The sequence below is a fragment of the Scyliorhinus canicula genome, chromosome 5 (genome assembly GCF_902713615.1).
Source record: "Scyliorhinus canicula chromosome 5, sScyCan1.1, whole genome shotgun sequence".
NCBI lineage: Eukaryota > Metazoa > Chordata > Chondrichthyes > Carcharhiniformes > Scyliorhinidae > Scyliorhinus > Scyliorhinus canicula.
The window spans coordinates 35443912-35466328 of NC_052150.1; the positions used below are offsets into that span (position 1 = coordinate 35443912).

At 49.4% G+C, this 22417-nt stretch overlaps 1 protein-coding gene across 1 annotated transcript in view; it reads right to left on the bottom strand.

Moving 5' to 3' along the window:
- Window positions 1-22417, bottom strand: part of LOC119965902 (uncharacterized protein C7orf57-like) — a 238225-nt gene that overhangs the window by 44539 nt on the left and 171269 nt on the right. The window contains exon 4 of the mRNA XM_038796899.1: window positions 19709-19811. Within this exon, the coding sequence (XP_038652827.1) occupies window positions 19709-19811 (103 nt within the window). The remainder of the gene's footprint in view (window positions 1-19708; window positions 19812-22417) is intronic.

Below are 22417 nucleotides of genomic sequence, written 5' to 3' on the forward strand. Positions count from 1 at the left end.
AGGAGAAGCGTTAAATGGATATTTTTCGTCAGTGTTTACACTGGAGAAAGACAATGTTGTCGAGGAGAACACTCAGGTTCAGTCGACCAGGCTAGATGGAATTGAGGTTCAAAAGGAGGAGGTGTTAGCAATTGTGGAAATGTCAAAATAGATAAGTCCCTGGCCAGATGGGATTATCAGGATCTTCTGGGAAGCCAGGAAGGACGATCGCAGAGCCTTTGTCCTTGATCTTTATGTCGTCTTTGTCGACAGGAATAGTGGCGGAAGACTGGAGGATAGCAAATGTGAAGAAGGGAAGTAGAGACAACCCTGGTAAGTATAGACCTGTGAGCCTTACTTCGGTTGTGGGTAAAATGTTGGAAAAGGTTATAAGAGATAGGGTTTATATCATCTTGAAAAGAACAAGTTGATTAGCGATACTCAACACGGTTTTGTGAAGGGTAGGTCATGCCTCACAAACCTTATTGAGGTTTTTGAGAAGGTGACCAAACAGGTGGATCAGGGTAAAGCGGGTTGATGTGATGTATATGGATTTCAGTAAGGCGTTGAATAAGGTTCCCCACGGTAGGCTATTGCAGAAAATAAGGAAGTATGGATTGAAGGTGATTTAGCGGGTTTGGATCAGTAATTGGCTAGCTGAAGAAGACAGAGGGTGGTAGTTGATGGCAAATGTTCTCCTGGAAGGTTTCAGTTACTAGTGGTGTACCGCAAGGATCTGTTTTGGGGCCACTGCTGTTTTGTCATTTTTATAAATGACCTGGAAGAGGGTGTAGAAGGATGGGTTAGTAAATTTGCAGATGATACGAAGGTCGGTGGAGTTGTGGGTAGTGCTGAAGGATGTTAGTGGATACAGAGGGACATAGATAAGCTGCTGTGCTGGGCTGAGAGGTGGCAGATGGAGTTTAAATGCGGGAAAGTGTGAGGTGGTTCACTTTGGAAGGAATAACAGGAATGCAGAGTACTGGGCTAATGGCAGATTCTTGGTAGTGTAGATGAACAGAGAGATCTCGGCATCCAGGTACATAAATCCCTGAAAGTTGCCACCCAGGTTATAAGGGCTGTTAAGAAGGCATATGGTGTGCTAGCCTTTATCAGCAGGGGGATTGAGTTTCGGAGCCACAAGGTCATGCTGCAGCTGTACATACTCTGGTGCGGCCGCACCTGGAGTACTGCGTGCAGTTCTGGTCACCACATTATAGGAAGGATGTGGAAGCTTTGGAAAGGGTTCAGAGGAGATTTACTAGGATGTTACCTGGTATGGAGGGAAGGTCTTACGAGGAAAGGCTCAGGGACTTGAGGTTGTTTTCGTTAGAGAGGAGAAGGCTGAGAGGTGACTTAATAGAGACATATAAGATGTCTCATTAAGAAGTCAGAGGGTTAGATAGGGGTGGACAGTGAGAGTGCTTTTTCCTCGGATGGTGATGACCAACACGAGGGGACATAGCTTTAAATTGGGGGGTTGATAGATTTAGGACAGATGTCAGAGGCAGTTTCTTTACTCAGAGAGTAGTATGGGTGTGGAACCCCTGCCTGCAACAGTAGTAGACTCGCCAACTTTAAGGGTCATTTAAGTGGTCACTGGATAGACATAGGATGAAAATGGAATAGTGTAGGTCAGATAGGCTTCAGATGGTTTCACAGGTCGGCGCAACATCGAGGGCCGACGGGCCCGTACTTGCGCTGTAGTGTTCTATGTTCTATGTTCTATCTCAATCACCCAACATCTATGTCATTAGCAAATATGGTGAATCCCAATCTATGTGATCATCCTTTGGTTCCATTAAGAATGCAGGCGGGCATGCCAAGGGCAGAACCAGGCATACCTAAAAATGAGTTATCAAACTGGTGAAGCTAAACCCAGGACGACTTGCCTGCCAAACAGTGGAAGCAGCATATGGCGACAGAGCTAGGTATCACACGATCAACAGATCAGATCATTCCACACCCGGTCATGAGTGGTGGTGGACAATTAACAACTAACTGGAAAGGAGGCTCCACAAATATCCCACATCCTGGAATGAAGGGGGGAGGCAAGAAAAGTGCAGGCAAAAGACAAGGCTGAACCACTTGCAGCAATTTTCAGCCAGAAGTGCCAAGTCAGGGATGTCTCAGATCGGCTGCCGAACATTCTGAAGGGGGTTGAACAGCCAGTTGTCATGGTGCATATAGGCCCAATGATATAGGTAAAAACGGGATGAGGTCCTACAGCAGAATTAGGGAATTAGGAGCCAAAGTTAAAAAGTCAGACCTCAAAGGTTGTAATCTCAGGATTGCTACCAGTGCCACGTGTAGTCAGCGGATAAATGAAAGAATAGGCAGGATGAATGCGTGATTGAGAGATGGTGCAGGAGGGAGGGGTGCAGATTTTTGGGACATTGGGGACCGGTTCTGGGGGAGGTGAGACTACTACAAATTGGACGGTCTACACCTGGGCCGGACTGGAACCAATGTCCCTTGGGGGTGCTTTTGCTAATGCTGTTGGGAAGGGTTTAAACTAATGTGCAGGGGGATGGGAACCAAATGAGGAGTTAGTAAACAGTAAGGAGATAGTAACTAAAGCCTGTAAGGAACTAGATCAGGAGGTCAGTGTGACTAAGGTGAAGAGTAGGCAGGGAGCAGATGATGAACGCAAAGGGACTGGTGGTCTGAGGTGCATTTGTTTTTAATGCAAGAAGTGTAGTAGGTAAGGCAGATTCTACTTAGGACTTTCATTAGTAACTGGGAATATGATGTTATTGCTATACTGAGACTTGGTTGAGGGAAGGGTATGATTGGCAACTAAATATCCCAGGATAACGTGCTTGGCGGGATAGAGAGGGAGGTTAAAGGAGTGGAGGAGTTGCATTACTGGTCAGAGAGGATATCACAGCTGTGCTGAAGGAGGGCACTATGGAGGACTCGAGCAGTGGGGCGATATGGGCAGAGCTCAGAAATATGAAGGGTGCGGTAACAATGTTGGGGCTGTACTACAGACCTCCCAACAGCGAGCGTGAGATAGAGGTACAAATATGTAAACATATTATGGAAAGATGTCGGAGCAACAGGGTGGTGGTGATAGGAGATTTTAATTTTCCCAATATTGACTGGGATACACTTAGTGTCAGAGGTCTAGATGGTGCAGAATTTGTAGAGGAGCCATCCAGGAGGGTTTTCTAGAGCAGTATGTAAATAGTCCAACTCGGGAAGGGGCCATACTGGACCTGGTGTTGGGGAATGAGCCCGGCCAGGTGGTTGAAGTTTCAGTCGGGGATTACTTTGGGAATAGTGATCACAATTCCGTAATTGGGGGAAGGCCAACTATACCAAAATTCGGCAGGAGCTGGGGAATGTGGATTGGGAGCAGCTATTTGAAGGTAAATCCACGTTTGATATTTGGGAGGCTTTTAAAGAGAGGTTGATTAGAGTGCAGGACAGACATGTCCCTGTGAAAATGAGGGATAGAAATGGCAAGATTAGGAAACCATTGATGACAGGTGAAATTGTGAGACTAGGTAAGAGGAAAAAGGAAGCATACATAAGGTCTAGGCAACGGAAGACAGACGAAGCTTTGGAAGAATATCTGAAACGAGGAATCAAGGGGGCTAAAAGGGGTCATGAAATATCTTTAGCAAACAGGGTTAAGGAACGTCCCAAAGCCTTTTATTCATATATAAGGAGCAAGAGGATAACTAGAGAAAGGGTTGGCCCACTCAAGGACAAAGGAGGAAAGTTATGCGTGGAGTCAAGAGAAAATGGGTGAGATTATTAACGAGTACTTTGCATCAGTATTCACCGAGGAGAGGGACATGATGGATGTTGAGGTTAGGGATAGATGTTTGATTACTCTAGGTCAAGTCGGCATAAGGAGGGAGGATGTGTTGGGTATTCTAAAAGGCATTAAGGTGGGCAAGTCCCCAGGTCCGGATGGGATCTATCCCAGGTTAATGAGGGAAGTGAGAGAGGAAATAGCTGGGGCCTTAACAGATATCTTTGCAGCATCCCTGAACACGGGTGAGGTACAGAAGGACTGGAGAATTGCTAATGTTGTCCCCTTGTTTAAGAAGGATAGCAGGGATAATCCAGGTAATTATAGATCGGTGAGCCTGACGTCAGTGGTAGGGAAGCTGCTGGAGAAGGTACTGAGGGATAGAATCTATTCCCATTTGGAAGAAAATGGGTTTATCAGTGATGGCAACATGGCTTTGTGCAGGGAAGGTCATGTCTTACCAACTTAATAGAATTATTTGAGGAAGTGACAAAGTTGATTGATGAAGGAAGGGCTGTAGATGTCATAGACATGGACTTCAGTAAAGGCAAACCTTTGATAAGGTTCCCCATGGTCGGCTGATGGAAAAAGCTAAGTCTCATGGGGTCCAGGGTGTACTAGCTAGATGGATAAAGAACTGACTGGGCAACAGGAGACAGAGAATTGTAGTGGAATGGAGTGTCTCAAAATGGAGAACTGTGACCAGTGGTGTTCCGTAGGGATCCGTGCTGGGACCAATGTTGTTCAAGATATACATAAATGATCTGGAGGAAGGTATAGGTGGTCTGAGTAGCAAGTTTGCAGATGACACCAAGATTGGTGGAGTAGCAGATAGTGAAGGGGACTGTCAGAAAATATAACAGAATATAGATAGATTGGAGAGTTGGGTGGAGAAATGGCAGATGGAGTTCAATCCAGGCAAATGCGAGGTGATGCATTTTGGAAGGTCCAATTCAAGAGCGAACTGTACGGTAATGAAAAAGCCCTGGGGAAAAATTGATGTACAGAGTGATCTGGGAGTTCAGGTCCATTGTACCCTGAAGGTGGCTGTGCAGGTCGATAGAGTGGTCAAGAAGGCATACGTCTTCAGAAGGGGTATTGATTACAAGCGGTTGGCAGGTCATGTTACAGTTGTATAAGAGATTGGTTCAGCCACATTTGGAATACTGCAGTACATTTCTGGTCACCACATTACCAAAAGGATGTGGAGGCTTTGGAGAGGGTGGCAGAGGAGGTTCACCAGATGTTGCCTGGTATGGGAGGGCCTAGCTATGAAGAGAGGTTGAGTAGATGAGGATTATTTTCATTAGAAAGACGGAGTGTGAGGGGGGGACCTCATTGAGGTCTACACAATCATGAGAGGTATAGACAGGGTGGATAGCAATAAGCGTTTTCCCAGAGTGGGGGACTCAAGTTACTAGGTGTCACAAGTTCAACAGTGAGAGGGGAAAAGGTTAACGGAGATAGTGCGTGGAAAGTTCTTTGCGCAGAGGGTGGCGGGTGCCTGGAACCAGCATTGTCGGTGGAGGTGGTAGAGGCGGGCACGATAACGTAATTTAAGATTTATCTAGACAGATACATGAATGGGCAGGGAGCAGAGGTATACAAGATCCTTAGAAAATAGGCGACAGTTTTAGATAGAGGATCTGGATCGTGCATGCTTGGAGGGCCGAAGGGCCTGTTCCTTGCTGTAAGTTTTCTTTTCTTCTCAGGCCTCCTTCTGGGGTCCCCAGCATCACAACTGCCAGACTTCAGCCAATTTGTTTCACTGCACATGATCCCAAAAAATAGCTGAAGGCACTGTATAATTACAAAGGCTATGAGCCCTGACAACATTCAGAACCCTTGTAGTCCAAGAACAAGCTGCACACCTCAGCCAAGTATTCCAGTACAGCTACAGACCTTTAATCTACCTGAACTGTGGAACGCTGTCCAGGTATGTCCTGTCCACAAAAGCAGGACAAATACCAATCTGGCGATTTACTACCCATCAATCTACGCTCAAACATCAGCAAAGTAACTGAAAGGGGTTCTTGACAGTGCTATCAACAACGCTTTCTCACTCCATAGACGGTTATATGATCCGGGAGTTCATCATTAATCCGGACTTTGTTTTCTTATGATTATACCCCTGAATTTGTAGGATGTATGATATGAGGCCTTGTTGCCTCTTATCCTGTTCCATTGCAAAATTCATGCCAAGTTGGTTCTGTGACCTGACAATTGTGCAGTACTTATCTAGTTTTGTAATGTGCTGTAATCCTTGCTTTTTACAGTGAGGGAGTACATTTTCAAGTATCCTCCGTTTATTTGTAGACTGTGTCCACAGCAGGGTGATGGTAGATGGGTTGTATAGAGGCAGTTGGTATAGTTACATACTCCTCATTGTGGGTGAGGAAAACTGTAGTAATCCACGGGAGGCAGGAATTCTGTCACCACACCAATATTTATTTATCAGTAATGATATTACAGAAGCAGCTACAAACAGTGCTGCTAGCAGTCCAGTCAACTTAAGACTGGCTGCACAAAGCGCTAGCACAGGTGCTAAGTATGGGCCCCCGTCAATGAACTATCATTGAGGGAGCTCACACTTTAATTGGCCAAGCCAATAAAGCCAATTGGAGTTCAATTACACCGCCTCCCCCCCCAAGGTCCGAGGAATTCCTGCCGAGCTGGCATTCCTCTGAGCTTCTTCCTGCTCCTCATGTCTGGGTCTGTCACCTCGTGTCGTCCGCCGGTCGTTCGCCGAGGTGGGCGGGGTGTACCTTATAGTTGCCCATCTTTTCCTTGATGACCTCCTTGGAAGTTGTTCTTCGCTCCTCCTTGGGGAGAGGTGTCGCGAGCGGCCTCGTCGAACGTGGCCATCGCCGCTCTGACTGACTGATGACGGGGTCTGGAGAAATTGCTCGGGGGCTGGGGGTGGTGGGGATCCTTTCCGTCTGGCTATCCCAGCTTGAGGCGGTCCTGCTTCGCCTGCCTCCAGGTTGGGTTCCGCTGCCTTATTTGGTCTAGGTGTTTCTTCAGCACCTTACCTCCTATCGAAACCTCATAGGATATGCCCGCTGTTTTGGGACTCTAACCGTGCCTTTGACCCACGTTGGTCCATTCCCATAATTCGTGACCCAACCGGTGCCCCCACCTGGAAATGTCTCTGCTGCCGACTATTATCATACCCCCTGCGTTGGGCCTCCTGTTGTTTCTCCACTTTCCCCGTTAAATTTGTGGAAAAGGGAGACTCAGCCTCGTTCGCAGCCGCCGTTCGCATTAAGAGTTCAGCTGGCGTATGCCCGTTGTGGAATGCGGTGTGGTCCTGTAATCAAACAGCCAGCGGGAGAGCTTGGTGTCCATTGACGCTGGCGCTGCTTCTTGAGTCCTGCTTTAAGTGTCCTGGACCGCTCTCTCGGCCAGGGGCCGTTGGTCGCTGGATATGGTAGGGGCCGTTTTGATGTGACGGACTCCAAATTCCCCACTTGTGAATGCCATTCCGTTGTCCGACATCCAATACCTCCAGATGTCCATGTGTTGCAAACGAGCCTGAGACTTTTCTCAATTGTCGCTGCTGTGCTTGGCCGCATTACCCCTGTGGAGCATTCCAACCATTTGGAGTGGCGTCCACTATCACCAAAGACATTGGGCCCATGAAAGGGCCGGCGGGTCAATATGCAGGCGGGTTCACAGTCTGCCTGGCCGATTCCCCACGGGTGCACATGGCGCCTGCTGGTGGCACTCTTTGCCCCTGTTGGCACTCCTGGCACCCGACGTACCAAGGCTGCTATGTTCTGTGTCCAAACCTGGCCACCAAACATAGCTTCGAGCTGGCATCTTCTTCATTTTAGACACCCCTGGGTGTCCGTGATGTAACTTCGATTAAGATTGCCTGACGGGCCCTGAGCTAGGGACTATTACAGTAGTCCCCCCCTTTATAACGCGGTGTTGGGGTCCAAGACAGCCACGGATATCCACGATGGTGGTTTTAATTTATTTAAGAATCTATGCTAGCGCTTCCCCTTGTGAGTCTACGGGGGTCGGGGGAAGAGGTCAGACCCCCGTAGACTCACAATGGGAAGCGCTAGCATAGCTTTTAAATAAATTTAAAACCCCCATCGTGGATCTAATTAAAACAGTGTCAATTTCAGCGGCCGGAGAGGGAAGCTGCTCTCGTCACTGAAACAATCAGTCGGCCGCTGAAATTGACACTGCCGGCTGCTCTCTCCCTCCATCAGTACCCCAGCAGCCACGGCCTGTACCCCAGCAGCCACAGCATGTACCCCAGCAGCCACAGTACCCCAGCAGCCACAGCCTGAAGCCCAGCAGCCACAGCCTGTACCCCAGCAGCCACAGTACCCCAGCAGCCACAGCCTGAAGCCCAGCAGCCACAGCCTGTACCCCAGCGAGCCACAGTACCCCAGCAGCCACAGCCTGAAGCCCAGCAGCCACAGCCTGTACCCCAGCAGCCACAGTACCCCAGCAGCCACAGCCTGAAGCCCGCAGCCACAGCCTGTACCCCAGCAGCCACAGTACCCAGCAGCCACAGCCTGAAGCCCAGCAGCCACATCCTGTACCCCAGCAGCCACAGTACCCCAGCAGCCACAGCCTGAAGCCCAGCAGCCACAGTCTGTAACCCCAGGAGCCACAGCCTGTACCCCAGCAGCCACAGCCGAACCCCAGCTACAGAGGGATGGGGCGATGTGAGACCATGCTGTTCTTGCAGAGGCCCGTATGAACTCCTCCTGTGTTCTCTGCTCTCTCCCTCCAATCAGCCGGCAGTGTCAATTTCAGCGGCCGGCTTCACTTTGATCTGGAGAGGAAGCTGCTCTCTCACTGAAACAATCAGCCGGGCCGCTGAAATTAACACTGCCGGCTGCTCTCTCCTCCAATCAGAAACATTAAAACTTAAAAGTTGGATTGGAGGGAAAGAGGAGCCGGCAGTGTCAATTTCAGCGGCCGCTGATTGTTTCAGTGAGAGAGCAGCTTCCCTCTCCGATCAAAGTGAGCCGGCCGCTGAAATTGACACAACTGACAGTTGGGGTCCATAAGCCCCCCCGCGGTATATCGCGAACCGCGGTATTGCGGAGCACGGTATAACGGGGGACTACTGTACCCGGGCTCCCCATAATAGGATACCATCTTCTACGATTATTTGGTCCCTTCTGCTCCAGTATGGGTGCATCTGGGCTCCACTGGTCTTTCCAGTTCCCCTGTTAGCAGTAAATGCTTCATCTGGCTTAAACTGGGTGCTTTTTGCGTCCACACCGAATATGTTGTTCATCTACTGGTAGGGTGTCCAAAAAAATTTAGAGTCATTACTGTCTCCTCTACTTTTGGTATTTGCGGCGGAGTGTCCGGCAGGGGAAGTCTGCTCAAAGCATCTGCATTTGCTACTCGCGTTCCCGGTCTGTGCTCCAGAACCTATCTATACGTTGCCAGTAGCAACGCCCAGCGTTGGATTCTAGCTGATGCAATCGGGGGTATTGACTTGTCTTTTTTTAATAACCCTACTAACGGCTTATGGTCCGTCACTATGGTGAATTTCCGCCCATACAGATACTGGTGAAATTTATTTACTGCGAATATCACCGCCAGTCCTTCCTTCTCGATTTGGGCGTACTTCCTTTCAGCCATCGCCAAGGTCCTCGAAGCATAGGCTATTGGCCGTTCTTCCCCATTCCTTCCTCTATGGGCTAAGATGGCTCCTACCCCGTAGGGGGATGCATCACAAGTGACCATCAACTCCTTCCTTGAGTCATAATGCTCTAGGACATTTTCGGATGACAGCTGTTCCTTAATGTCCCTAAATGCTCGGTTTTGGCGGATGGACCATTTCCATTCTTGCCCCTTTTTTAGTAGCTGGTGGAGGGGTTCTAGGATGGACGCCCTAGTTTCAATAAATATTCCATAATAGGTTACCAACCCTAGAAATGATCTCAACTCCTGGACCGTGGTGGGAGCTGGGGCTTCTTTTATTGCCCTTACTCTGTCTTCTAATGGGTGTAAGCCTGACTCGTCTACTTTATATCCCATCTCCGTCGCCACTGTAGTAATCCACAGGAGGCAGGAGTTCCGTCACCACACCAATATTTATTTACAATAACGATATTAGAGGAGCAGCTACAAACAGTGCTGCTAGCAGTCCTGTCAACTTAAGACTGGCTCACAAAGCCTACACAGGTGCTTATATGGGCCCCCTCAATGAGCTATCATTGAGGGAGCTCATACTCCAATTGGCCAACCAATAAAGACAATTGGAGTTCATTACAAAAACACTTGTTATAACTAAAAGAGAAAATGCTGGAAAATCTCAGCAGGTCTGGCAGCATCTGTAGGGAGAGAAAAGAGCTACTGTTGCGAGTTCAGATGACCCTTTGTCAAAGCTCGTGTTCTAACTATTAGTGTTATGTTTTACTTTTGTGCTTTTGTTATTTTAGGATTATGGAATCGTTGCTTGCCTCCTGTGAACATACAGGTAGATCATGTATCCTGGAAAAGACTGGGTTCCTTTCTTTTTTTTTGTGGTTGGGCACCTTCTGAGGGGAAATATGACCTGGTGCACGCCCAGGCATGGTTAGTTAATCCATGAGCCTTTCTTGGGCTGGTCTTCTATATTTACTTGGCTGCACGAGTAGTAACTTGATTGAGTAGGTTAAGGTAGGTTGAGTAGGTTTACCTGGGTCATTGGGTGATGTAGTAGTTCACCCTCCCCTGAGATGTCCCTTTTGCGGTCTACTGGACTGCTCCCCTTCTTGTGATTTGATTCCCCTGGAGAGGTAGTATCCTGTTGGCTGCAGGGACTGAGTGTGAGTCTGAGTACTTCAGTTCAACATTGTTCAGAGTCTTTTTTTATTTGGAGGTTAGGCGGGATGGGGGTGTATGGCACCCCCCTCCAAGTGATCTTATATAGGGACTTCCAGACTGTCCCCTCCTTTGAGGCTTGGGCTCCCGTGGGTGGGGGGGGGGGGGGGGGGGGGGGGGGGGGGGGGGGCCAGGGCACTGTTATGTTTCTTATGAGGTCACACTGTTCTGTCCCTGGTATCCTTTTTGAGAGGGTGTACATTGCTAGACCTTATCTGACGACGATTAGTTAATCCTGGCGTTCCTCCCTTTCTGTGGTTTCTTTTCTTTATCCGGATAGGAGAGGTGTTGATATAGCCTCTGATTTGTTATATTTAATTCTAGAGGGTTTCACCAATCTTGTCGGGGAGAGAATGGTCATATCCCTTCTTGAGACACCCGGTTGATGGATGTTTTGATGATTCTTCTTCTCCTTGACAGTGGGATTCTCGTCGGTGAAAGATGGTTTAAGATTTTTGGTGTTTGCGGGGCCCATACAGTGCCTCTGATGTCGCTGAAGAGGAGTGAGGTCTGTTGTGCAGCGAGCCTTGGCATGATTTACGTATCCTTGGTTTACTGTCTCCTGTAGTGATCTGTATATCTGCTGGTATGTCATGGGTTAACATCCTGAAAGATAGTGCTAGGGCAACCACTAGATGGCAGCACCAGATCTATTTATATAAACTACACTCAGAGGAGATTTCCACCTCTTCATATCAGGAGTGACTAGTGAGGCAGAGTGTTAGAGATATAGCTTAGCTGGCACGTGTAGTTAAAAATTATATATAATTATTCTTACTGATTTAATCATCAGTTATAGTTGTAGAAGAGTAGCTCATAGATCTTTACATTTGTTATTCAATAAATGTTGATTTGCTTAATTTGAAGAATGATAGTTTACAGAATTACAACCATCAGACCATTCTGGAAGTAAGCAAGAGTAACAGATATTACGTAATATAACATGTACCAGGCTTTGGCTTCCCAGAGGACAGGATTCCCTCTGGATCACAGATATGGTTTTAGGGTGAGATGGACAGGGTTTCAATTGGGAAGCCCGCATATGCCACTTAAGGGCCACTGAAGGGCCTATTCCTGCCCAGCCTCAATTTTAGGCAATAAAGAAAATTACTGGCGGATGCTGGAATCTGAAACAAAAGGGAAATGCTGGAAAATCTCAGCAAGTCTGGCAGCATCTGTAGGGAGAGAAAAGAGCTAACAGCTCTTTCTCTCCCTACAGATGCTGCCAGACTTGCTGAGATTTTCCAGCATTTCCCCCTCAATTTTAGGCTGACAGGCGCATGATGACTGAGAATGTGAAACAGAAAAAGTTCTCAACTTCAATCTCAAGGTTGGCGTTACCTCCATCAGAAGGCCCCTTCATTCTGGGGTCACCCACCCGTCATGGACTGGAGACCTCTGACCCTCCCTCCCCACACATCCCACCCCCCCCCCCCCCCCCCCCCCCCCGACAGTGGAATCAGCCTCTTGTTACCCCCAAGGACATCCCATCCCTGGGATTACTGGGACTTACCAGCACTGTGGTTCGAGGGACTCAGGGCACGATTCTACCCCCACGATGTGCCCAGCCCATCTCCTGTTATTCCCAGAGAACAGCGGGAGAGTTCCTAAACGGCGTTCGTGCCAGGTGTCGAACGGAGCACCATGCTCAGCCTGCAGCACTTGATGCGATCTGATTCACGCCCGTCACTGGGCATGAAGAATCTGAGCATATTAAATGAACTTTTAAATGTCTCCTACAAGAGGTGTCTCTGATATGGGGAGGGGGTCTCTGATGGGGGGTCTCTTATATGGTGGGGTTTCTTTGATATGGGGGGGTCTCTGATTTGAGGGATCATGATATGGAGGAGTGTCTGGTCTGATGGGGGTCTCTGATTGGGGATTTCTGATGCAAGGAGTCTCTGATGTGACAGATGGGGGGGTGGGTTGGTCAGGGTTTGCATTGTGGAGGCCCTCTGGGGCTCCTAGTTTACATACTTACCCCCTTAACCCGAGCATGAGGTCCACAATGGCAGGGCCATGCTTAAAAATGCTTGCACCAATCCACACCTGTGAATCCCGCTGAGAGGGTTGGAGTATCATAGAAGCATGGCAAATCAAATGTCCAGCGCAGGGCGTGTAGCTCGGTGCTGCCGCCAGCAGGGGACCAGAACATCCGAACGGGATCAGTGCCCTCCCCGACATGCAATTCTTTGCCACAGTCGAAACTCTGCTACCGGTAGCAGACGCGGGGAATCCACCCCAAGGGTCCAGAGACATTCTACTTTATACACCTCTTCAAAATATTTAATCAGAGGGCAGCACGGTGGGCCTAGTGGTTAGCACAGCTGCCTCACGGCGCTGAGGTCCCAGGTTCGATCCCGGCTCTGGGTCACTGTCCGTGTGGGGTTTGCACATTCTCCACGTGTCTGCGTGGGTTTCGCCCCCACAACCCAAAAATGTGCAGAGTAGTGGATTGGCCACGCTAAATTGCCCCTTAATTGGAAAAAATTATTGGGTACTCTAAATTATTTATTTTTTTAAATATTTAATCAGGTTCATCAGAATTACCTACCATTTACTAATCCAGGTTGGCTGTCTCTGATTAGTTGAAAATGTTCAGAGTTATAGAACATAGAACATTACAGCGCAGTACAGGCCCTTCGGCCCTCGATGTTGCGCCGACCTGTGAAACCATCTGAAGCCTATCTGACCTACACTATTCCATTTTCATCCATATGTCTATCCAGTGACCACTTAAATGCTCTTAAAGTTGGCGAGTCTACTACTGTTGCAGGCAGGGCATTCCACACCCCTACTACTCTCTGAGTAAAGAAACTGCCTCTGACATCTGTCCTATATCTACCATCCCTCAATTTAAAAGCTATGTCCCCTCGTGTTGGTCATCACCATCCGAGGAAAGAGACTCTCACTGTCCACCCTATCTAACCCTCTGACTATCTTACATGTCTCTATTAAGTTACCTCTCAGCCTTCTCCTCTCTAACAAAAACAACCTCAAGTCCCTGAGCCTTTCCTCGTAAGACCTTCCCTCCATACCAGGCACATCCTAGTAAATCTCCTCTGAACCCTTTACAAAGCTTCCACAATCCTTCCTATAATGTGGTGACCAGAACTGCACGCAGTACTCCAGGAGCGGCCGCACCACAGTTATGTACAGCTGCAGCATGACCTTGTGGCTCCGAAACTCAATCCCCTACAGATAAAGGCTAGCACACCATATGACTTCTTAACAGCCCTATTAACCTGGGTGGCAACTTTCAGGGATTTATGGACCTGAATGCCGAGATCTCTCTGTTCATCTACACTACCAAGAATCTTGCCATTAGCCCAGTACTCTGCATTCCTGTTACTCCTTCCAAAGTGAACCACCTCACACTTTTCCGCATTAAACTCCATCTGCCACCTCTCAGCCCAGCTCTCCAGCTTATCTATGTCTCTCTGTATCCTATAACATCCTTCAGCACTACCCACAACTCCACCGATCTTCGTGTCATCTGCAAATTTACTAACCCATCCTTCTACACCCTCTTCCAGGTCATTTAGAAAAATGACAAACAGCAGTGGCCCCAAAACAGATCCTTGCGGTACACCACTAGTAACTGAACTCCAGGATGAACATTTGCCATCAACCACCACCCTCTGTCTTCTTTCAGCTAGCCAATTACTGATCCAAGCCGCTAAATCACCTTCAGTCCCATACTTCCTTATTTTCTGCAATAGCCTACCATGGGGAACCTTATCAACGCCTTACTGAAATCCATATACACCACATCAACCGCTTTAACCCTCATCCACCTGTTTGGGTCACCTTCTCAAAAAACTTAATAAGGTTTGTGAGGCATGACCTACCCTTCACGAAACCGTGTTGAGTATCGCTAATCAACTTTTCTTTTCAAGATGATTATAAACCCTATCTCTTGTAACCTTTTCCAACATTTTACCCCACAACCGAAGTAAGGCTCACAGGTCTATAATTACCAGGGTTGTCTCTACCCCCCTTCTTGAACAATAGTCACTAAATGTTAAGCCAACTAGTCTAAAATTCCACAATTTTATCTCTTATACCTTCCTAAATAGCAGAATGGAACGGGCCAATCCAAAAAATTTAGGGAAGATTTTGGTTAGAACGTCGGCAATGTTCTTACCTACTTCCTCTAAAACAGTGCACCCTAATAGTCCTGGATGTCACTTTATATCTGTTACAACCCCCACAGAGGGCACGGGTGTGGACCACCAGGTTCCCCATGATCTCCACCAAGTACGAACGTCCCTGTAACGGGCACAGTTGTCAACACCGCTGCCTCACAGCACCAGGGAGCTAGGTTCAATTCTGGCCATGGGCGACCGTCTAAGTGCCATCAATGACTACCGTCCAGTGGTCCTGACTTCAGTCGTATGAAGTGCTTTGAGAGGTTGACCATGAAGCGCATCACCTCCATACTCCCAGAACGTCTTGATCCACATGCAATTCGCATACCGTCGCAACCGGTCCAGAGAAGGCGCCATTTCCCTGGCCCTACACTCATCCTAGAGCATCTCGACAATAAGAACTCCTACATCAGACTCCTATTTATTGACTATAGCTCCGCCTTCAACACCATAATCCCAGCCAAGCTCATATCAAAGCTCCAAAGCCTAGGACTTGGCTCCCCACTCTGCACTGGATCCTCGATTTTCTGACCAACAGACCACAATCAGTAGAATGAACAACAACACCTCCTCCACAATAGTCCTCAAATACCGGGGGCCCCACAAGGCTGTGTACTTAGCCCCCTACTCCCTGTACACACATGACTGCATGGCAATATTTGGTTCCAACTCCATCTGCAAGTTTGCTGACAATAGACCATAGTGGGCCGGATCTCAAATAATGGCGAGTCAGAATACAGAAGGGAGTGGTGCAGCGACAACAATCTCTCCCTCAATGCCAGCAAAAATAAAGAGTTGGTCATTGATTTCAGGAAGCAAAGTTCTGTACACACCCCTGTCAGCATCAACGGGTCCGAGGTGGAAATGGTTACCAGTTTCAATTCCTAGGGGTGCACATCTCCAAAAATCTATCCTGGTCCACCCACGTTGACGCTACCACCAAGAAAGCACAACAGCGCCTATACTTCCTCAGGAAACTAAGGAAATTCGGCATGTCCACATTAACCCTTACCAACTTTTACAGATGCACCACAGTAAGCATCCTATCTGGCTGCATCACAGCTTGGTATGGCAACTGCTCGGCCCAGGACCGCAAGAAACTTCAGAGAGTCGTGAACACCGCCCAGTCCATCACACGAACCTGCCTCCAGGGCCGGTGCTAGGAATTGCGGGCCCAATTAGAAAAGTGATGCCGGGGCCCCTACTCTACAAAAGTAAAAATTTATGTATGTTTCTATTTCGTGTAGTATGCTCGTCTTTAACCAAAAAAAAAACATTAAATGCTTGATATACTAAAATTTTAAACTTACTTACCCGGGCGGAAGGATTTGGCGGCGCAGGGCTGAAGGATTTGTCGACGGTAATGCGGTGCGTTCCCCAAAAGTAAAAACTACCCTATAGTTCCTCTTAGAATACAGAAAAGGCTTCAAACGGTAACTCTGTCGCCGCTGGCGCGGGGCCCCCTTAAGGTGCGGGGCCCAAATTGATGAAATTGGTCAAATAGGCTTAAAACCGGCCCTGCCTGCCTCCCATCCATTGACTCCATCTACACCTCCCGCTGCCTGGGAAAAGCGGGCAGCATAATCAAAGACCCCTCCCACCCGACTCACTCTTCCAACTTCTTGCATCGGGCAGGAGCTACAGAAGTCTGAGAACAAGCACGAACAGACTCAAAAACAGCTTCTTCCCCGCTGTTACCAGATTCCTAATTGACCCTCTTAAGGATTGACCTCATTACACTACACACTGTATGCTTCATCCGATGCCAGTGCTTATGTAGTTACATTGTATACCTTGTGTTGCCCTATTATGTATTTTCTTTTCTTCCCTTTTCTTCCCATGTACTTAATGATCTGTTGAGCTGCTCGCAGAAAAATACTTTTCACTGTACCCGCGGTACACATGACAACAAACAAATCCAATGTGGAGTTTACACTTTCTCCCTGTGCCTGCGTAGATTTCCTCTGAGTACTCTGGTTTCCTCGCACAGTCCAAAGGTTGCAAGTTAGGTGAATTGGCCATGATAAATTGCCCTTGAGTGTGCAAATTAGGTGGGGTTACAAGGATAAGGCGGGAGCGAGGGCGTGGGTTGGGTGCTCTTTCAGAGGGTTGGTGCAGACTTGATGGGCCGAATTTTCCACCAAAAAAAGATAGATGGGTACCTTGTTAATTGCCATTAAGAGCAGAATAACTCGACCTAGTGGGCCCCTTGCTGGTGCGGACACTCAACGAAGCGTGGGAAGGGGGGACTTTGCCCCCGACGATGTCGCGGGCGCTGATCTCGTTAATTTTAAAGAAGGACAAGGACCCCAGCAGTGTGGTTCATACAGGCCCATATCTCTCCTCAACGTGGATGCTAAGGTGCTGGCAAAAATCCTGGCCACCAGGATAGAGGACTGTGTGCCAGGGGTTGTACACGAGGACCAGACAGGTTTTGTGAAGGGAAGGCAGCTGAACACGAATGTGCGGAGATTGTTGAATGTCATCATGATGCCGGCGATTGAGGGGAAGGCAGAGATAGTGGTGTCGCTGAATGCGGAGAAGGCCTTCGATAGAGTGGAGTGGGGGTACCTATGGCAGGTGTTGGGGAGGTTTGGATTTGGTGAAGGGTTCATTAGATGGGTAAGGCTGCTATATGAGGCCCCGATGGCGTGCGTGGGCCACGAATAGGGAGAAGGTCGGAGTACTTCCGGCTTTACTGAGGGACCAGGCAGGGTTGCCCCCTGTCCCCCTTGTTGTTTGCACTGGCAATCGAGCCGTTGGCGATGGCGTTGAGAGATTCAGAGAGGTGGAGAGGCTTGGTGCGAGGTGGAGAGGAACATAGGGTGTCGTTGTATGCCGACGACCTATTACTGTATGGTGGCGGACCCCGGTGGGGGGGATGCCAGGAGTGATGGAGTTGCTAGCCGAGTTTGGGACCTTTTCAGGTTATAAATTAAACTTAGGCAAGAGCGAGGTGTTTGTGGTGCACCCTGGAGACCAGGAGGAAGGAATTGGTAGGCTCCCGCTTAGGCGGGCAGGGGAGAGCTTTAGGTACCTGTGGGGTGCAGGTGGCCAGGGACTGGGGGACTCTTCACAAGCATAACTTCACCAGACTGGTAGATCAGATGGAGGAGGAGTTCAGGAGGTGGGACATGTTGCCATTGTCGTTGGCGGGGAGGGTACAGTCCATCAAAATGACGGTGCTTCCGAGGTTCTTGTTCCTTTTTCAGTGCCTGCCCATATTTATCCCCAGGGCCTTCTTTAGGAGAGTGACCAGCAGTATTCTGAGCTTTGTGTCGGCACATGGGACTCCGAGAGTGTGGAGGGTGTTCCTGGAGCGAGGAAGAGATAGAGGCGGGCTGGCGCTACCCAACCTTCTGGGGTACTACTGGGCAGCCAATGTGTCAATGGTGCGTAAATGGGTGATGGAGGGGGGAGGGGCGACGTGGAAAAGAATGGAGATGGCGTCATGTAGAGGTACGAGCTTGGGTGCCATGGTAACGGCACCGTTGCCGCTCTCCCCTAAGAGGTTTACCACGAGCCCGGTGGTGGCGGCGACCCTAAGAATTTGGGGACAGTGGAGACAGCATCGGGGGGAAACAGGGGGCTCGATGGAGGCTCCACTGGGTGGCAACCATTGGTTCATCCCGGGGAACACGGATGGGGGATTCAGGGGGTGGCAAAGGGCGGGCATCAGCAAATTGAGGGACCTGTTTATTGGCGGGAGTTTTGCGGGCCTTGGGGAACTGGAAGATAAATTTGGCCTTCCCCAAGGGAACATGTTCAGATACCTGCAGGTAAAGGCATTTGCTAGGCGACAGGTTGAGGGATTCCCTTTGCTGCCCTCGCAGGGGACGATAGACAGAGTGCTTTCGGGGGTGTGGGTAGGAGAAGGGAAGGTGTCTGACATCTATAAGGTAATGCAGGAGGTGGAGGAGTCGTCAGTGGAGGAGCTGAAGGCTAAATGGGAGGAGGAACTCGGGGAGCAGATAGAGGACGGGACTTGGGCGGAGGCCTTGGAGAGAGTCAACTCTTCCTCCTCATGTGCGAGGCTTAGTCTCATCCAATTGAAGGTGCTGCACCGGGCCCACATGTCCGGGACTAGGATGAGTAGGTTCTTTGGGGTGAGGACAGGTGCACCAGATGTTCGGGGAGTCCAGCGAACCACGCCCATATGTTCTGGGCATGCCCAGCACTGGAAGATTTCTGGAAGAGGGTGGCGGGACGGTGTCAAGGGTGGTTGGTTCCAGGGTCAAACCAGGGTGGGGACTCGCGATTTTTGGAGTTGCGGTAGAGCCGGGAGTGCAGGAGGCGAAAGAGGCCGGTGTCCTGGCCTTTGCGTCCCTAGTAGCCCGTCGAAGGATTCTGTTACAATGGAAGGATGCAAGGCCCCCAAGCGTGGAGACCTGGATCAGTGACATGGCAGGATTTATAAAATTGGAAAAGGTCAAATTTGCCCTGAGAGGATCAATACAAGGGTTCTATAAACGATGGCAGCCTTTCTGGATTTCCTGGCTCAGAGATAGTACTTGGTCAATAGCAGCAGCAACCCGGGGTGGTGGTGGTGGTGGTGGTGGTGGTGGGGGGGGGGGGGGGTGTGCATTATTGTAGTGTTTATTCTGTAACTTTATAGTGTGTTAATTTGCGTTGTTGTTAAAATGCTGGGTTGTTCATGGGGATGGGGCGAATGTATATGATTGTATAATCGGTATTTTACTAAGGTGCATCAATGTTGTATAAAATCAAAATTTTTCAATAAAAATTATTTTAAAAAAAGAGCAGAATAACTCATCCACTATAATGTCATGTACCTGAAGATGTATTTATTAAATGTACTTTTTCACACAACCGCCTGAAATAAAACAGTAATTTTAACACAATATTTATTCAAATATTAGATTTTAATTTTTTTCCAACCAAAATAGGCCAAGAATGGTTGTGAACTTCCATATTGCTCACAATTAAAAACTCGTATACTTACTCCTTATTCTTGGAAGGCGGTGGCGCATGTACAAACCATTCTGGTTGCGAGCAGGGAGCTGGGGGTGACTTCCTTGGAGGAGGGGAATGATGCTTCAGCAAATCTAGACATTTGTAAGAATACAAAATACTTTTAATTTGTTTAAAAGAAAAACAATTAATTAAAAGATGACAACACTACTTAAGATCAGAGATGGTTTGACAACAAGCTGGAATCTAGATTGTGTACTTAGGCATATTTGATCATACTGGGCACAATGATTACAGGAAAATCAGCTGGACAGAACTATACATCTGTAAGAAACATTCTGAATTTTCATCCATTTAATTCATGGAAAGAGGAAAGCTGATTTCCTCTAGGGACTGCTGCTGCACATCCTTCACATTCTTGCCCTCGTCATAGCACACCTTGTCACTGTCCGGTGTTGGGGCCCCTCTGGGGGTCCCTGTACAGAGCAGTCCTCCTCCATAAACCCGGGATGGATGGTGTTGCATGCAGCTGACCCATACAACTGTAGACTGCATCGGTTCACCGAGTCACAAGATGCCTGCCTTTTTGGGGCCTGGTGGAATCCGTGGGACCATGTCACAGACTGTTGTCATAAACTGCACCTCTTTTTTCAGATTTTTTGAAAACCTCTTATTGCAATTTTGCTTGCACTTTAACCCATGCTCCTGATCTACAGACACCCATTGCAGAGACAGAAAAAGAAAGAGGAGGACCTCCTCGTCATTAACTTGCTGTTAACAGGGTCCAGACAGGGGGTGACCGAGGGAGTTGTCCAAGCTGACTGTCTGCCTCTCTACCATGGCTACATTCGTGGCCGGTCTCTATTGTGATTTGTTTTGTTAAGGCAGGATCCTTTAAGGTGCTGCCCTTTTAATTTGTCCCTCAGTTTATTTAATTTAGTTTAATTATTTTATGCAAAGTAGTTGGAGCCAGAGATGCAATTAAAGCATCACAAAGGTTTGGGCTAATGGACTTTTATTTTATATTAAGAGGGCTCACTGGTGAGTAAATAATTAGAAACTGGATTCTCCGTTCCTTTTTTTAAAAAATAAGGGGCAATTTAGCATGGCTAATCCACCTACCCTGCACATCTTTTTTTTGGGTTGTGCTGGTGAGACTTACACGGACACAGGGGGCAAGATTCTCTGATCCTCCGTGCCAGGATAGCGCGCGGTCGATGCGGCGCCGGTCGGGGGCCGTTGGACCAGGCCCCTGCGGCCGATTCTCCGCGGTCAACCGGCCAAACTCCTGCCGGCGTGGTTGACGTGGTACCATCCGGCAGGAGCTTGGACCTGCTGCTGCAGTGGCGGTCCTGGTGGGGGGGCTGGTATCTGACTCCAAGGGGGCGTCTCAAGTGGTGGCCAGGCCCGCGATCGGGGGACCATCGATCGGCGGGCCATCGCGATCTGGGAGGGACCTACCTTCCTACGCCCAGGCCCGCTATGTGTCTCCGCCATGTCGGCTGCGCCCGTGCCGAGGTGGGCCGCCGTGCGCATTCGCGGACCTGTTGCAGCCGCCATGCGCATGCGCGGCCGCGCTGTCTGGCTAGCAGGGCCCTGCCGGATGACAGAGCTGCGGGTTGCCGCGGGGGCTCTGGTAGCCACCTGGAAAACAGAGAATTACCCCGACCTTTGAGGAAAAACTCCGGAGTGATTCTCGCCCGTTTTCCGGCGGGCATGGGGACTTAGTCCCAAGAAGGGAGAATCCCGCCCAGGGAGAACGTGCAAGCTCCACACGAGCAGTAAACCAGGAATCGAACCCGGGTCCTCGGCGCTATGAGGCAGTAGTGCTAACCACTGTGCTATATGCCGCCCAGGATTCTCCACTCCTGAGACTAAGTGTTGATGCTGGAGCTGGATTTGTGGACTTCGATTACATGAAACTGGCACTACACCTGGACCAATTCAGCGACTGTCAAGAGCTAGCACTAGCGCCACATGGAACACAATCGATTCCAATGCGAAACGGTGCCAGATTCGCCGAAGAGGCTGACAAGCTGAAGCCGCATATACACACTGCATCCCCCACACACACCATCCCAGCCAACAACATGACAGCAAGGGGAGCTGCACAACACATGCTGAGTTAGAGAACCATCTGGACACCATGGAGGAGAGGTGGGCCACCCTGTACCCGTGAAGGAGACTGCCAGCCACCACCGGTTGCTGTGGCCCTGCGTGCAGATGGCAGAGGCTGTCAGAACCACCAGTAACACCATCCGGACCAGCCTGCAGGAAGAAACTGCACAATCTCCTCAGAGTGGCCAAGGTGAGTAGGCAGCACTGTGCCCCTGCACTAACCCCTGTTTCACACACCTGTAACCCTCCCCTCCCACCAGAAGGGTGGCCAAACCACCACCCTGCATCACAGGCCGGCACCCATACAGGCTGCCATGACCGGTTGCCCTGGCCACTGAGGACACCAGCTACCCCACCCCTTGGGCTGTATGCATCGGACTGTCTAACAGACATTTTCTGTTTTACCCCCCCCCCCCCCCCCCCACCCCCCCCCCCCCCTCCCCAGGGGAAGGCCGCACAAAGCCGCCAGGAGGGGGAAAAAACTGGAGGGGGACCGCTGGACCTGTAACCCCCTCACCATGGCAGAGCAGCGGGCCCTGGATCGTGGTTGCAGGCCCTAAGGAAAAGGAAGTCGCCGGGGTGGAGGTCGGCCGCGGGGACGAAAGTGAGATCCTGTTGAGTT